The following is an 18,019-nucleotide window of genomic DNA, read 5'->3' on the forward strand; positions in this document are numbered from 1 at the left end:
GGACAACTGAAAAGGCACAATAGTGGGCACAAGATGAGCTTCCCTGGGGGGAGAATTCCACAGGCGAGGTGATGTGACTAAGAAGGGCAAATTATCAAATCTGCACATTTGGTCATGATCCCAGTATATGTATTAATCATTACGGCCCTTACCACTGGAGTTGTACCTAGCATCTTAAAGCTAAGATAAACAGGGAAGAGTCAAAAAGCTTTGCTATCTGTGTTCTGCAATCCTAAACACACTTATTAGGGACACGGTAAGGTCGCATACAGTGGGACTAACTTGGGCATAAACATGCGTAATAGTGTTCTGTAAAAAAACTGATCTGGATACTATATAAACTGTGCATGATGTTTAGGACTGATATGTCAATCCAGACCTCTACCTACAAGAGTAATTTTTATCAGAGGCAGGTTTCCACATCACAGTGCTGCAATGGCAGGAGAAGCCTTTTTAATCAACTTTCCTGTTCATGCAACTTTTACAGCTACAGAGTTCAGAATTTGAACCTAGAAACCATAGAAATGCTGAAGGTATATAATTTGGCCGGTGATGAGAGTGGTAACTTCTTCAAACCAGTCACCAAAATAAACTTCCGTATATATCTAGAATTTAGGTGGATGTTCAAAGCAGAATGTTTAGCAACAGAATGGGTTTCTTGAGATTAAAAATGAACATGGACTATCAAAATTATGTTTTCTCAGTTGCTGCTTTTGCTACTTTCACAAGTCTCTATTCTCTGCCACCGCTTTTCAAATGCATCCAGCAGCAGACTTACTTGTCATAGGTGAATTATTGCTGTGGGATATATCAACTGAATTCGCTCAAAATAGTTTCTCAACAAGTCATGCCATGAAAAAGCAGTGCTCTGAATTCAAGGACACACCTTTTATAGTGAGTTCAAGGATATTCACTAAAAAGCTTGGAACAGCAGTAAACCACATAATCATAAGCAAATCCCATGCTAGTTTGACACTAATTGTGTTGGGATATAAAAATGTAGCATTATTCTTAATGGGTCAAGTCCATTTATTGTGTGTCTTTTTCAGAAAACACTGAGGACAGCATTCAACGGTCTGATGAATGTCACTTAAAACTCATGTAATTGCATCAAATCCATTAAAAACTGAATTCTCTTGCTTTATTGTTTCTTGTGTTTGGTGACAACACTCTGGGAAAGTTGCCAGCTTTTAGTACAAAGCCATTAGCTTTTCCAGCAAAAAAAATACTCCACCTTGTTGATATATTTAACACGATTGCTGCATTATATTCCTGAACCTAGTTTATTGATGGTTATAGAAGTCATGCAGACATAGACAATAGGTTAGAAGCAAAAACCCCCAAAAAACATATTGCTAAATGCTTACTCTGAGAATTGTATCTATTTATAAAGTCAACTGTTTATGTATGTTGCTATTAAAGCAAGAAGTCTTCTTTCAGAAGACAGAAATCTTGCCAAATGAGAACAAAAACAAGCAAACAAACTTTGGAAAAAGAAATTGATGCAGACAATAAGAGATAAAAAACAACAACAACTGAGAAGCATATTGCCAAAACCTTAAGACCAACAATTCCTTGGAGGGGAGGGGGTTGGATCCAGACTAAATTAGTCATACTTTAGTCCCATAAGAATTAATGTTAGTCATGACTATCATGTTTCAGTGATATCAAATGGGCCTTAAGAATGACTTACATCTGGATCCAGCCCTTTAAAAATCAGTGAGTTAAAAGTTCTGAAAGAGGATAAGCATAACGTAGAGAAGTTAAATGAATTATCTGCATCTGTCTTCATCTTGGAAGTTCTAGGGCAGATACCTATACCTGAACTGATTGTTCCCTAGGCTAAAGAACAGAGGCAAACTGTGGTGACAGGAGAGGCCTTATTGACAAATTAGAAATTGACAAATTCTTCTGGATAGTATCAAAGACTTCTAGGCTAGCAGGGGAATGCTGGGGGTTGTAGGCCTTTTCTCTGTCTAAACAAGCATAGGATTGTGCCCTTAAAGAACTAAAATGTAAAGTTGATGATTCTTCTAACAAAAATATCTAACGTAAGAGATGCTGGATCAGACCAAAGGTCTATCAAGTCCAGCATTCTGTTTGTACAATGGCCAATCAGATGTCCACAACACAACATGAATGCAGTAGCACCCTGCAGGTTTCTCCTGTTCCTCAGCAACTGGTATACAGCGGAATACTGCCTCTGTTACTGGACGTAATATATAGCTATCATGACTGGCAGCCACTTCTTTATTCTCCATGACTTTGTTCCCAAGACCAGTCTTCACACCAGAGGACTGGAAGCAGCCAATATAATGCCAATTTTTAAAATGGGATCCAGAGGGATTCCAGGAAATTACAAGCTAGTTGTTCTGGGTAAATTAGTGGAAAGCAAGATTTAAGATAAAAGTATTAAGCATATAGAAGAGCACGTCTTACTGAAGAATAACCAACATGTCTTCTGCAAAGTTAAGCCCCCTCTTACTAACATTTTAGACTTGAGAGTGTCAACCAGCATGTGGATAGGAGTGATCTGGCAGACATGTTGTACTTGAACCTATAAAACATTTTTGTCTAAATTCTTCACCAAAGGCTCTTGAGTAAATTTAACACTCATGGTATAAGAAGAAAGGTCATCTTATAGATACATTAACTGGTTAAAGAACAGAAAGCAAAGAGTAGGAATAAATGGACAGTTCTCACAATGGAGGGATATAAGAAGTGGTTTCCCCCATGGATCTGTATTGGGACTGGGGCTTTTTAACTTGTTCATAAACCATCTGGAGTTAGGGCTGAGCAGTGAGGTAGGCAAGTCTGCTGACAAATTATTTAGGGTGGTTAATACAAAAAGGGACAGTGAAGAGATCCAAAAAAGGTTTCTCCAAACTAGGGGAATAAGCATTAAAATGGCAAATGTAAGCAAGTGTAAAATGATACACACTGGGATGAAAGAAAAACGTCAGATATACTGATGGGATCTGACCTGTCAGTGACTGACCAGGAAAGAGATCTTGGGGTGATGGTGGACAGTTTAATAAAGAACAGTCATGGTGATGATCACCAACATATAGCTTTATAATGGGATTATACAAATTCATAGAAGATGAAGATATCAATGTCTCCTAGTCATGATGGCTAGATCCTACCTCCAGGACCAGAGCCAGAATGCCTCTGAATACCAGTTAATTAAGAACATGAGTGGGAAAAGGCTATTCCCCATCTGTACTGCTTGTGAGCTTCCCATAGGCTTCTGCTTGGCCTCTGTAATACCGCCTTTTGATCTAGCAGGGGTCTTAGGTTCAGATCACCTACTTTCTCTTCATAAATTAAAAGGGAGATGCAGATTGCCACCTAAGAAAGCACAGGGAATAGGAAACAAAGGACCACTCACTCACAGATTCTTATATTTATTTTTCAGGTTAAGCTTAAAAAAAAGACTTCACTGGGCCATTAAAAATCTAGGACAATTAATAAAATATGGATATTGCTGTCCTAGCTCCTTTGAAGTGAAGTTATTGTATGGCTATTGTATACAATACTTGCAATATATTATACAATGTTGATGACTTTACCTCAGTGCTGACTGCTTCATCTGAAGGGTTAATCAGGACTACAGTTTCTAAGACATCACTTCTGTGGTGAAGGATTTTCTGACCTGCAATTATGGAAGGAACAAAAAATGAATTGTTTGGCTTGCAATTCAGTGAATTTATTTACTGCTTTAAGACAGTCTCACCAGGAAGAGTAGTTTCTGCAACCAGTTCACATGGCTTTTCTCTCATTAAAAAAAATCCATTATTTTAGTGTTTTCAAGTAAGAGTGAAAAGATGATAACATGAAGTCCCTGAAAATCCTGTGTGATTGTGTTCCACATCAGAGACAGTTGGTGTAAATACTCAATCGTTAGCATGTATCTGTTTTTCAATGTAATGTTCATCAGCCTTGAAACCACTGCCCACCACTAGCTTCTGATTCCCCCCTCCCCTTCTTTTTCTGGCATTTGGCATAATTCTTTTTGAGCTCCTCTCTCTGAGAACAGCAGTGAGATTAATTAGCACTTGTATTGTGGTTGTGAAGGGAATGTCATCCAGACACCCTGACTGGCAATTAGTCCAACACCCAGAAAAGAAGCTTGGCACATTTTTTTTAAAGGAATTAATGAATTAATTAACCTTGACAAAAACGGGGGCAGAGAGCAAACAGCTCATTTGCCAAGTCTGAAATACTACTGTTTTGAAAACAATATACATACTTTAAAAAACCCTCTTGAAATGGAAATACTGATCCATTTTAGGTGTTTTAGGAATTCTTCCTTTCCTCCAAGGTTTTTTTTAAATGCAGCACAACAATATTGCAAACGTTTTTCTTGCTGATGTTCAGATTGATTGGTGTAACAATTCTAGTATTTTCAGGGCAGCTATGACCTTGGGGGGAGGGGGAATCCAAGCAGGGACTTTCCCCCCTCCACCCCCAACCTCTTCCAGCCACTGCGCTGCAGCTTCCTCACCTGAGCGCCGACCACAGGTAATGATGTAAATGAGGAAGAAGAGCATGTGCCACTGGATGGGGGGAGGGAGGCACCATGGGTCTGCAGGATCCACCCACCTCCCAGCTCCCATCCCAGCCCTGGCAGTGGAACTCAACTTAAAAGGCTGTCTAGCGGAAAATCATCTGAAAGAAGAACGGAGATGCAAAATTCACCCCCGGCACTCCTGCCACTCTACAGGCAGAGCATAGGATACTGGGAACCCGCTAATCTCAGAGGCTTCTGTCTCTTAGCTTTCTGAAAGGTAGGATTGCTCTCTTAATTGATGAATTGACTGACAGTGTAATCATATGCATGCCTACTCTGAAGCAAGCCCTGTTAAATTCAGTGGGACTTACATCCAGGTAAGCATGCATAGATTTGCAGCATAAGATTAGTTTTATAGGGTGACATTCATAAAAATGTATCTTACATAGACCTTCAGACCGGATTTCTAATACATCAGACTGCTCCAGTGCTGTGCGATTCCAGCAAAAAGAAACTAGACTGGATAGTTTTATGAAAATACATTTTGCTTACTTACAATTGCTTACCAGAGACAAGGGTGGGTTCACAAAAAAACTGTAGAGCAATTGTTTCCTATATGATATTTATAGGGCCCCTCCTTTTTTTTAGCCCAGTGTCATTTTGAAAGGTGATACAATATGCTATATCCAACTATTCCAACTCTGGAGCAGTGGTAAAATGCAAAACCTGATGTGACCAAATATTTCTACCAACACATTATTCTGCTGACACGTAGCCCCCAGTTAAAGATGCCAAGGATCAGCTGAACTAGCCCTTCTGCTTAGAGAGTTAATTTCCACTGGTCTGATTTTGACACATTAGTTAGGCAGCCAAGTGACCCTATTGATTTTATGTTGTCTATGCTCTATGGATCATTTATTTTGTAGACAAGGTCATCCATTTTGTGTAAAGTTTACATACTGGAATCATAAATAAAAGGCATTGGTAAGGGAACAAAGTATAGTTCTGACCCTTTTTCCACACTGATAGTTTCTGATATCTAAATTGCTGCATCTTCCATCACAGATCACTGACATATTCAACAGACTAATCAAATGAGGTGTCACTTTTAGCTTTCAGGGACACTAATTCTCTCAGATCTCCTTCCTAATTAAAGTGTTTAAGAAGCATCTATGGAATTTTTTGTAGAAAGCAAACAAAACACACACAGCTGGTGTCAAAGGTAGGCATCACAGAGCATCTGCCAAGGCCCTCACCCCTGCAGGGGGCCGACTGCCAACCCTCAGAGCCTCCTCCTCCTCCCTGTCTGTGCTTGTTCACCTGCCCTCTACAAGCATGCAAGCAATGACCAGCATGAGAAGACAGAACAGTATCCTTCATTTGCTTTGTTCTCTCCCTCCAGGCAGTTGTACAAATTGGATCCAGAAGGAGAAGAGAAGCAAATAAGCAGTGAAGATGGACCTGCTCAGGTAGGGGGCCCATTAAGGGCACCTTGCCCATGGGTCCCCCAAAGTGAATGGTGCAAATTATATGTTCACTGCAGTCATTTCTGATGGCACAAATTATATGTTTACTGCAGACACTGCACCACAAAGGGCTTAACAGATGTCAGAGTCGGCAAAGCTCTCTAATGAATCTTCTGCTCAAAACAAGTGAATAATAAAATGAATTGTCAGCAGATTGGAAGTCCTCTATGTACTTTCAAATTATCTTTGATGCATATAGACCCCTATGTCTTCTTGCCTTCTGGAAATGTTTATCTAATGTTGTACAGAGGCAAAAACGCTTTGAAAATATGCAAGAGTCTCACTTTCAAGGTTGCAGTCCATTCTCAGATGTTTTAAAAAGGTGAAAATAATAATGTAGGAGGAGTGTAAGGGGGAGAAGGAAGAGAATACACTTTGAAATAAATACTTTGTACAACAAAGAGCAGTTTGAATTTCTAGTTTTAACGTTTTTAGGCATACAGGAAAAGTGGCCTTGAATAGGTGTTGGTGTTACTGAGGGCTAACAAAAGTCCTATTTATGGATTATATACAACACCAGATGGATCTGGTATTTATTTTTCAGACTGTATTAATGAAAGCTTTGATCACTTCTACATTTTCACAGGACTTGGAAAGCCTTAGATCCACTGTATGAAATTGAAATTGCAGAGCTCAATTTGCAGCAGGAAAAAAAGAAGTTCTAACTCTGATGTCAGTAGAATCAGAATGCTTATGGAATATTACTTGTCATTTAAACTGGTTATGGATGGCTGATCTGTGGACAACCACAGAGTGGTTTTAGACAGTGAACAAAGCATTTTTTCCTGGTGTCCCCATGGTGCAGCTTCACAGCCTTCAGCTAAAGAATTAACTGGGGAAATCACTTATAAGTGACAGGAAGCACTCCCACCCTCTTAACCTCCCCCCACCTGCCACCACCTGGGTCCAAACTAACAGGCTTTTCAATACTTCAGTCCTCCAATGAATAAGAACGGAAAGTATCTATCTCACAGAAAGCCCAGTTCTTAATGCAGGCCAAAACAAGACAACCCAAGGAAAGCACTTAGGGAGCATATGAAAGGAAAAATAATACAATGCATTGATAAGCATAATGAGAACTAACTACCGTACTGCACCAATGAGCCATGCAGAACAGTTGCCTGTTTCCAATAGCAGCCACCATTATTCAGGATACATAACAGAATAGCCTGATTTATGAAGGGCGTACAATTTACAAGGTGAGCAGTGACTGAAGTGCTACTTCCAGGGCAATGGTTCATATTGGTTCACTACTTTTTTCCATTAGTAAATACATACATACGTACATGTTGGCCAAGGGAAAGCAATGAATCATTAAATTTCAGCCCAAACCACAAGCCAAGTAAAATAAAATATCTGAGATTTATGGAAGAGAAAATACTTGGGCTTAGTTCCAGAACTGACATTCCACCAGCAGAATGACACAACCAGTGGAATGGGACTTCCACATCCTCTCCTCCCTGCTGCAGCCCCCACATGCTCTTCAAATCTGCTCCAGAGGGTTGGGGGACCCGCCAGAGGAGAGGGCATGGAAGACCCATTTTGCCAGTGGTATCCTTCCACTGGCAGAACAACAATTACGGATTCAACCCTTGAAATGTAATTGGTGTGCAGCCTAATCTTATGCATAGTTTCTCAGAAGTAAGTTCAATATGGTTTATTATTCCCAAGTAAGTGTACATAGCAGTACAACTTTCATGCCCCTGAACCATGTGGGGATCTTTACATTATCCTAGTTGCAAGGGAGCCATGTGTCTCCAACGCAGTTGGGGTAATATTTAAAGGACTCAACTACTTGAGCAGTAACCAAATCTATGCGTCCTGATCACTGAATTGGCACCTTATCAGAGGGAAAGTTCTGATTCCATGGGAAAGATCCACATGACTGGCATTACATGCATAGTTGGGTCACTTAAATGCTGCACAGCCGCATGGGAACCAGTCACGGAAAAGCCACTCCCAGTTCAATAGGGTAATATTTACAAGATCCTCAAATTAGCCAAAATCCATTTGCCCAGACCCAACGTCATCGACAATTGAGCTACTTCCATCAGAAACCATTGTCTGTTTTCCTGTAAGTCTTTATAGTTTAACTTGTGCATAATCTGGAATAGTTTATTATGATTTTCATCATTGAGCTGTTTCTGTTTGTCCCTGTTTTATAGATAAGTAGTGGCATGTTAACTTCTGTACAAATATGGTAGTAACAAGGCTATTGTTCTTTATTTATTTACATTATTTCTATCCTGCCTTTCTATATTGTGTATTCAGGGCAACTTTCAAGTTACACAATATTGTGATATGTCGTATGCTATTCCATCACTTCACTGATGTAATATTTTCCTCTAATACTGCTCTGGCCTAGTATATATCAATATTGCCTTACATCAATAGCTATAAAAACAATCCTCTGGCATCATGGTTTTTCTTGGAGCATAATTAGAAAATAAAGTAGAAAGCATGGGTTAAATCCAATGTACTGCTAGTGGAAGTCTCCTAGTGCAATGGGACTTTCTCTCTCCCACCTCCCTTTTGCAGCCCCCTGCACCACCTGCAAATCTGCTCTGGAGGGCTAGGAAGCAGAATTTGAGGGCGTGGGGGCTGTGGGGGGATTGCCCTCTCCCAGTTCTGTTGATGGAAGCAGTTCATCAGCAGAATGGCACTATTTTAGCAATATGCCAGTAAAGGAAGAGTCCTTGCTGAATTGTTGAACTGGAAGGCATAAGGGCACAAAAAAATGAATCAAGATAAAGGAAAAGTATCAGCAAAAAACCCCAAAACAACTTATTGGACTATGTACGGCCTAATTAATTTGCAAAAGGCATTTACCCATCTGTATGGAAAAACATCTACCTACATAGAATCACTTTGAGCTTTAAGGAAAAACGTAATAAAAGACAGGGAAGAAAATAACAGATAAACCTCCCCTAGGCTAGGCTGGCAAAATGCCAGGTGTATACTTCCTAAAGTTCCTTAACAAATGTAATACTGGCTAGCAACTAAATATGTGTTTCTAGCATCTTTGAATTTGAAATATGTTTCCAGCTCAGCCTTTATTTTATTTATTTAATGTCTTAATCGCCAATCTGGCTGGTCACCCAGCCACTCAGCCACTCTGGGAGATGTACAACAGTACAATTTAAAACAGTAAAATTACACATTAAAACATTGTTTAAAAATACTGTAACCCACCCCAAATGCCTGCCTGAACAACCAAGTTTTCAATGCATGGCGGAAGCTCATTAAAGAGGGAGCATGGTGGAGTTCCCTAGGGAGGGAATTCTACAGAGTGGGGGCCACCACAGAGAAGGCCCTCTCCCTCGTCCCCACCAGTCTAGCTGTCCTGGCTGATAGGACAGAGAGAAGGCCATTCGAGGCCAATTTTGTTGAGCGGCCTGTCTGGTGTTGCCGGAGGCACTCCTTGAGATAGGATGGGCCAGAACCATATAGGGTTTTAAAGGTCAAAACCAACACCTTGAATTTGGCCCAGAAAACAACTGGTAACCAGTGCAACTCCTTCAGCACTGGAGTGATGTGATCACACCGGTGGCTGCCTTTAATCAGGCGAGCTGCCACATTTTGCACCAGCTGCAGCTTCCGAACTGTCTTCAGGGGTAACCCCACATAGAGCGCATTACAGTAGTACCTGAATGAAGCACTAAATGAAACAATGTTGTGCAGTGCGCTCCCAAGCACCTTTACTCAGAAATAAGACCCTCAATGGAGCTTACTCTCTAGTCTACCTTCCCCAACCTGGTGCCCTCCAGATAATGTGGACTTCAATTCCCATCATCCCCATCCAGGAATCCCAGAAATTGTAGTCCAAAACATCTGGAGGTTACTAGTTTGGGGAAGGCTGCTCTAGTAAGTGTGTTTAGGATTGCAGGCTACAAGATTGTTTCTTTGTAAAATCCAGAAATGAAAACTGTGACCATTTTTTTCAGGATAGTTTATTCCATTGAACTAAGGCCAAACTTAGGAATAATTTGAGAAGTTGTTTTCCCCTTCAAGTACTTTGCAGCGTAATTTAAAAACAAAACAAAACAAACATTGATTGTGCTTTGCACCTCTGCGCTGGCACCTTATTAGTACAATTCGAGATTTGGTTTCTCACTTATTACAGATGGTGAATAAAAGGCTTGGGAACATCTATCTGGAATGAAGACACCGATGAACTGTGAACAATGACTATGACGGCCAGTCCTGTATAGGATGACTGTGTGTCATGCTAAATTAAACTGGCCTTTATCTGAACTTTAAGAAAGAGGCGAGAGTACTGCTAAATTTGCTGCTAAATTTTAATATGTGGACGGCTGCCATCTACTCTCAACTTTCAACAGGGGCATCTGCTGGGGATTGTTTTAATTATTGCCTATCCACTTGAATACTTTGGGGTATCTTTTGAACATTCAAAGCATTTTCCGCAAAAAGCTCTGTAGCAAACTACATGCCTTAAATCAAGTTGTGTGCACCTAATGGTGTCGATTGCCAGAATAATTGTATCAGCTTTTCTCACTAACTATTGATTTGTTGTACCATTTGCCAACTTTATGTGACATTTAATTTGCTGTCAAACTACTGCCATTAATCAACTACAGACAAACAGCTGACCTTTTACCCCCATTAGTTACCATAGGGGACAAACTTTTCCCGACAACTGTCATATATATCACAGCCTGAAACTTTCCTCCTGTTTCATTTTTAATAATGGTGGAAGACCAAGACTAAAACAGCACCCACTTCAACAAAAGCCTCAGAACAAAATCAAAAGAAAAAAGAAATCAAGATATCCAGTACACTGCTTTTCCACGGATGCTTAAAGAAAGCATGGATACAATCTAGATGACATTAAGCACTTGATTTCAATGGGGACTTAAAAGTACTTAATTTTTGCTGGATTGTGCCCACCCTGAGAACAGTAATATATAATTAGCTACTTGGCTTAGTTTCACAATCACAGATACACGGTAAGGCAATATCTTTATTAGTATGAATATCTTTAATACAATTTAATACAACTTTGTTCCTAAGGAAGATTTGTCTTAATATCATGACTAGATAAACCATTGGACTAAGGGGGCTGCTAATGTCCCCAACCTGGTGACCTCCAGGTGTTCTGGACTTCAGCTCCCATAGGGGAACTAACTGGGATGGTCACTGAGCAGACACTTCTGGGCCAGGAGGGCCCAAAATGGAAACTGGTCCCAGTTCAACTGATACAGATGGCTTTGCTATCTTCTCCTGAGATGTGGTGTTAATGGCTGGTAATTAATGGATTATCAATTCCTTATTAGAAACTATTGTTTAACATAGCCTCAATAATTGCCAATCGATATAGATTTAAGGTCTGCTCTAAGATACAATTAAAGGTGTAATGCAGTTAATGCTTCTTTTATTCATATGTTTTGGAAATGCGCAATAGTTGCCTCCTTTTGGGAGGAAGTTATCATGTGGATAAACTTTGTATTGGAAAGCTCTTTAATATTTACTGATGTACATGTTCTCCTAAACTATTTACCTGCTTTTGGGAATGTAACACAAAGTCAGCGTAAATAGGTTTTTCATGCCCTCCTGGCTGCTAAAAGATTGATACTACAATACTGGAAGTATAAAAGCTCACCGCCCATAGTGCAATGGACTGAAGACTTAACAACACTAACAATATTTGAAAGAGTGGTATATAGGCGTCAACACTAACAATATTTGAAAGAGTGGTATATAGGCGTCACTTGCGAATGGACTTAAATTTGGGTATTTGGTCTGCATTTACTGAAGCTTATGCGCAATCTATTCTTTTTTTCCTTTTGTCTAGAATGTTGTAATATTTGAAACTGAGGACTTTAAATCATGTTGTTATAACTTCACTTTTTTGTTTTGTTTTTGTTTGTTTTGTTGAAACTAACAATAAAAAATTGATTAAAAATATACAATTATAGGCAGGCCAAGATAGCAGTTTCTTGTTTAATCCATTACAGCAAATTGTGTGAAAACGTGGCACATTATGTGTTCTCTCAGCATTTCTATTCCATCTCTTTAAATACATATGATTAGTAAGGACAGAAATCTTGTGCTACACTTTCCCTAAGGGGTTTCTCCATGATAATAGAAGGAGAAGCGAATGGAGGGTTACCCAGATTTTTTCAAGGGATCGGTTTTGGTGCGCTTCTTTCTGTGCAGAGCTCAACAAGTGAGGGCATCGCACCAGTATAAATCTCTTCACAGAAGATACTTCCGGGTTGGGGCAGGCGGGTTGGAGTGAACGTCATCTGACTGACAGGGGCTGCTCAACCAATAAGAAAGGCTTCCCCCCTTCTAGGCTCTCACCCCTTTCTCCTTTGATAAAACCCTGGGAGGTTTCCTCCAGTGTCTTGCTAAAAATCTCTCTCTCCCTCTCTCTCTCTCTCTCTCCCCCTCCCCCACATTAAGTACTTACTTAAACCAACAACCATCACAGGAACACAGCATTCTGAAGCTGCCAAGCTGTGAACAATCTCCTTCTCTCTTTCTCTCTCCCCACCCACTGCATTATTTACTTCCTTAAATAAACAATCATTATAGGAACACAGTGTTCTCGCTGAACACAGTGTTCTCACTGCCCTACTGCGATCAATCAAAGCTTTGAAGCTTTGACATTAAGGTTCTCTAAACATGTTATTTTGATTCATGGGAATCAACTGCATTAGCCTTTTTTAAGCTGCATCACACTGCTGATTCACGTTCAGCTTGTGATCAACAATCCCAAGATCCTTTTCACATGTACTGCTGCCAAGCCGAGTATTGCCCATCCTATACTAGTAGATTTGATTCCCCCCTCAAATACAGAACATTGGATTACAGCCAGTGGTGTAATGTTGTTCTGCCAGTGGAAGGGAACAGCTTTCCTTCCTGCAGCCCTACATATGACCCCCAAATCTGCTCGAGGTTTGAGGGACCCTCCGGAGCAGATTTGAGGCACACATGGCTGGAGCGGGAGGAGAAGATGGGGGAAGTCCTATTGTGCAAGTGGAAGTCCTGCTCACGCAAGGACTGGATCCAATCCTTTACATGTATTTCTGTTGAATTTCATTTCAGCCCAGTCTTCCATTCTGTCAAGACCATTATGATTTGTATTCCTGTCTTCTGAGGCATTTACTATCCCTCCCATGTTTCCACAAATAACGATTCCTATGTTCCTTTATTTAAATCAGTGATTAAAATGTTGAAGAGTACTGGGCCCAGGTCAGAGCCCTGAGAAAACCCATTTGAAATCTCTCTCCATTTTGATAAAGAACCACTGGTGAGCACTCTTTGACTAAGGTTTTCCAACCAGTTCTGAATCCACCAGACTGTATTATCATCTCGCTCACATTTCACTAGGTTCCTAACCAAAATATCATGGAGAGCTTTGTCAAATACTTGGCTGAAATCAGGACGCATGAGGTCTACAGAATTCCCACAATCTACTAAGCTATTAACTGGATACCAAAAGAGAGAGAGAGATAAGATTAGCCTGGCAGGATTTATACTTGACAGTTCAAATCTGGCTTCTACTAATGAATGCGGCTATCAAGATGCTTACAAATCAAATTCTTTATTATCTATTCTAGCATCTTCCCTAGTACTGAAGTTAGACTGACCAGTCTGTAGCTTCCTGGGCCCTCCTTTCTCCCTTTTTTGAAGACTGGGATATTTTCCTGTCTCCAGACTTGTAAGACCTCACCCATCCTCTAGGATTTCATCCAACAGAGGTTCTGGGAGTGCATCAGCAAGTTCCTTTAGTGCCCTGGGGTGCAATTCATTTGGCCCTGAAGACTCCAATTTGCTTAATGTAACTTGGTATTTCCTGAACAACACCTTTTCATTCTTAACAGCATGCAATCCTGACCTCTCATACAACTTAAGTGAGGTTGCACACAGTTCTTTTGGGAGAAGACAGAAGCAAAATAGGAGTTGAGCAGTTCTGCCTTCTCTTTGTTACTATGAACATTTCACCACCTTACAAGCACCAGGCTTACAATTTCCTCCCTTTTCCTCCTGCTTTGAACATATCTGAAAAAATGTCTTTTTGTTGCTCTTAATATCCCTTGCCAGTCTCAGCTCATTTAGCTGGGTTTAGCTTTCCGGACACTGTCCCTACAAAGCTAGGCTACTTATCTGTACTCGTCCTTGGTGACTTGTGCCTTCCATTTCTTGTACATGTCCTGTATTATTTTCAGCTTATCACTAAGCTTTTTGTGCAGCAACTTTAGTTTTTTAAAACATCTCCCATTTTTCTTTACCATTGGAATTGGTTGTGATTACACCTTTAGTAACTCCTTCAGGGACTCCTACCATCTCGGACTGCTTTTCCCTTTAGTATATCTTGTTATGGAATCCTACCTACCATTTCTCTGAGTTTATTAAAATAAACTTTCCTGAAATCCAAGGTACATGTTGGACCACACTCACCATTAGTGTTGCATAATATCAAGAATTCCAGTATTACATCGTCACTTTTCATCAAGGCTCCCACTATTTAATCTCATTGACCAACTCCTCCCTATTAGTTAGGATCACATTGAGGATAGTCAATCCCCTTGTTCCTTCCTCCACCTTTCGAAAGAGGAAGTTGTCAGCATATCATATCAGGAATTTGTTGGGAGATTCCATGTTTAGCGGAATTTACCTCTAAGCAGGTATCAGAGCAATTGAAGTCCCCCATAGAAGTAATGGGGGACTTCAATTGCTCTGATACCTGCTTAGAGGCAAATTCTGCTAAACATGGAATCTCCCAACAAATTCCTGATATGATATGCCGACAACTTCCTCTTTCAAAAGGTGGAGGAAGGAACAAGGGGATTGACTATTCCTGGCATATGGAAGGGGAAGAAATGGAAGCAGTGACAGATTTTATTTTCTTGGGCTCCAAGATCACCACAGATGGTGACTGTAGCCATGAAATTAAAAGACGCTTGCTCCTTGGGAGGAAAGCTATGGCAAACCTAGATAGCATAGTAAGAAGTAGAGACATCACCTTGCCGACAAAGGTCCGTCTAATCAAAGCTATGGTTTTCCCAGTAGTAACGTATGGCTGTGAGAGCTGGACTATAAGGAAGGCTGAGCGCTGAAGAATTGATGCTTTCAAACTGTGGTGCTGGAGAAGACTCTTTACAAGTCTCCTGGACTGCAAGGAGGTCAAATCCGTCAATCCTAAAGGAAATCAACCCTGAGTGCTCATTGGAAGGACAGATACTGAAGCTGAAGCTCAAATATTTTGGCCACCTAATGTGAAGAGAAAACTCTCTGGGAAAGACCCTGATGCTGGGAAAGACTGAAGGCAAAAGGAGAAGGGGATGGCAGAGGATGAGATGGCTAGATAGCATCACTGATGCAATGAATATGGACTTGAGCACACTCTGGGAGAGAGCGCAGGACAGGAAGGCCTGGCGTGCTATGGTCCATGGGGTCACGAAGAGTCAGACACGACTGAACGACAACAACCATTACTTCTATGAAACATCAGTGAAACCACGAAAGCATCATCCATGTCCTCTCCTTGGGATGGTGATTTGTAGTAGACTCTGACCACATTGCTGCTTTTATTTCTGTCTCCGTTCATTTTACCCAGATGCTCTCTACTCTGTTTTCTTACTTGAATTTCTGTTTAGGTATACACATTTTTGACATATAATGCTACTCTCCCTTCCTTTCTGTTGCATCTTTCCATTTAGAACAAGTCATATCCTTCAGTTCCTATATTCCAATCATGGGAGTAATTCCATCAAGTCTCAGTTATATCTACTGAGTCATATTTACCTTCCTGTACTAGGAGTTCAAACTCACCTTGTTTAAGTCACATACTCTGCATGTTAGTGTATATAGACATTGAAAGCTTTGGATATTCTGCTCCAATGTCTCTCCTGCTGTTTTAGTGTCTGCCTTGAAGAGTTTATAGAAACTGTGGTATTGGGGGAGGAATGTGAAGAAAAAGAGAGTGGGGATGAAATCATGCAAGTGTTCTTGGAGGGGTGTGTAAGATATGCAAGGAAGAGTGAGCAGAGTTGTTTAATAAAATAGGAAACTATTGAGGGTGGTAGACATTTTTGGAAATAATAGGTACATGTCACCATGCTAATTAAAGAGAATAAGGATAATAAATTGGTATCCTATATTGGGCAAAGTCCCATTAGTGTAGGAGAATGACAGCTTTTGAGTTAAACTAAAACTAAATGTTGTTAAGCTTTCCATTCTGATGATGAAGAGCTTGCACAGTGCAACCACTTGAAAAATCATATGCTTAAAAACAATGGAGCAATCAAATATATCGTCTTATTTAGGGAGAAAAGCTATGGCCAGTAGACAGTGGCTAGACAGCCACAGGATATCTGGTTTTCTGGGAACCAACCTTCACCCGCTTCTGTGCTGCCTCGGAGGCGGTGCGGAACAGCCCCATCCTCCACGCTCGCGAGAGGAGTGTGGAGCGGCCGAAAAGGGGCATTCCAGGGCGGGGAGGGTGGAAATGCCTGTACATCCAATGTGTCATACAGCAGCCTCCTCCCCCACTCAGCCCTCCCACTGCTAGACAGCCGCAATCGGCTGTCTAGCTGAAAATGCAGGGCAGGAGGAGCATGGAGGGAATGATCCCCTCCATGCTTCTCCTGTCCTGCATTGGATAGGTGGCCGCCTCCGAGTTCGGAGGCGGCCGCCTATCTGAATAGGGATGCGCCCTTAGTTTATGTAAATAAGTAAAGTTACACAGTATGTGTCAATGCAAGCATATTACAGATGTCTGGTGGACAACAGACTAGCAGTACTTGAAATCACCACTTGCAGCCACCAACAAATATCAGACAAGGTTGCAGTGTTAGGAAATCTTGATTTTTATAAATTCACATACAAAGTTAATAAACTTTATTATCTGTATAATAAATCTGTATCTCTCTGAAGTGGGGAAAATATTATCCTAAAGTTTGCAAAATCAAAACCTGATTTCCTTGGATCTTCTTCTGAACAAATACTGTATTTAAAATTCCTTAGTTTTTCATATCAATGGCAATCCTATCTTTAAAATTCAGTTTCATATACCTCTTTGTTGCTGTCTCTTATTGAACCACTTGGTTTTAATGCAGTATAAATAATATATTATACAGCTCTAGAAGGTTTCCCGTCATTTTAATATATTTATAAAGGTTCCCCCTGTCAGTCTTCACAGAGTATTATAAATTGATTTTCTGAGGTGCTTGTGGGTACCAAGGATCACTTATTTGCATTTTGCAGTATTTGGTTTCAGCCAAACAGCTCACAGAAGCAATTTATAATACTAAAAAAAAAAAGAGAGAGGCTATCAATGGAGGCTTTTAAAAAATTAGAAGCCCCAGTAATCTTTGTCTGTTTAAGTTGTACATGTAGCCAGTATCTGAAAAAATACGTTCCAGAATCTAATACTGTAATATTATAGATAGGCTTTAAAGCATTAACTTAAAACAGTCCTGGAGAAATCACAAGGTGTTTTTCTACACCAGATTTTGCATTAGCTAGAGGCTTTTCAGCATTTGAATCATTCAGAAAATCCACATTTGAGTTTTGAACACAGCTCTTACTATCTGCGTTAATCACCTTCTAGACTTTGAATTTCATATTTAACCCTTCTTTCACTGTCCACAAGGATATTTACCCATTGACACATCTTTTGTAAAATCCTGAAATATCTGTTAATTATGACAAGTATCCAATAGTGTCCCAGTGCTAGCCCAAATGGCATTCCACTAGCATAAACCAACACTTGCACAACTTAACACAATGGGGAAAAGCTGCCCCTAATTTCTCAGACTTCTGCGAAGCTGGGAAGATGCAGGTTCTGTTGCCCTGAGAAAGTAGCCTGTGCCAAGTCCTCATCAGAATCCTCTACTACACACAGGAAGGTCTGAGGGTCATGACATTTACATTTTACCCAGTTAGGTTCCTTGCATGACTATATGGCTCCTATCACCCTCCTATCTCATTATTAGATATCAGTCCCCCT

At 40.4% G+C, this 18,019-nt stretch overlaps 1 protein-coding gene across 1 annotated transcript in view; it reads right to left on the reverse strand.

Moving 5' to 3' along the window:
• Positions 1 to 18,019, reverse strand: part of MAP1B (microtubule associated protein 1B) — a 96,940-nt gene that overhangs the window by 25,065 nt on the left and 53,856 nt on the right. Inside the window, exon 3 of the mRNA XM_084833509.1 lies at positions 3,573 to 3,655. Within this exon, the coding sequence (XP_084689635.1) occupies positions 3,573 to 3,655 (83 nt within the window). The remainder of the gene's footprint in view (positions 1 to 3,572; positions 3,656 to 18,019) is intronic.

Source organism: Heloderma suspectum, chromosome 2, assembly GCF_057233095.1.
Source record: "Heloderma suspectum isolate Gila_16-S chromosome 2, 16-S_ref, whole genome shotgun sequence".
In the NCBI taxonomy this organism is placed as follows: domain Eukaryota; kingdom Metazoa; phylum Chordata; class Lepidosauria; order Squamata; family Helodermatidae; genus Heloderma; species Heloderma suspectum.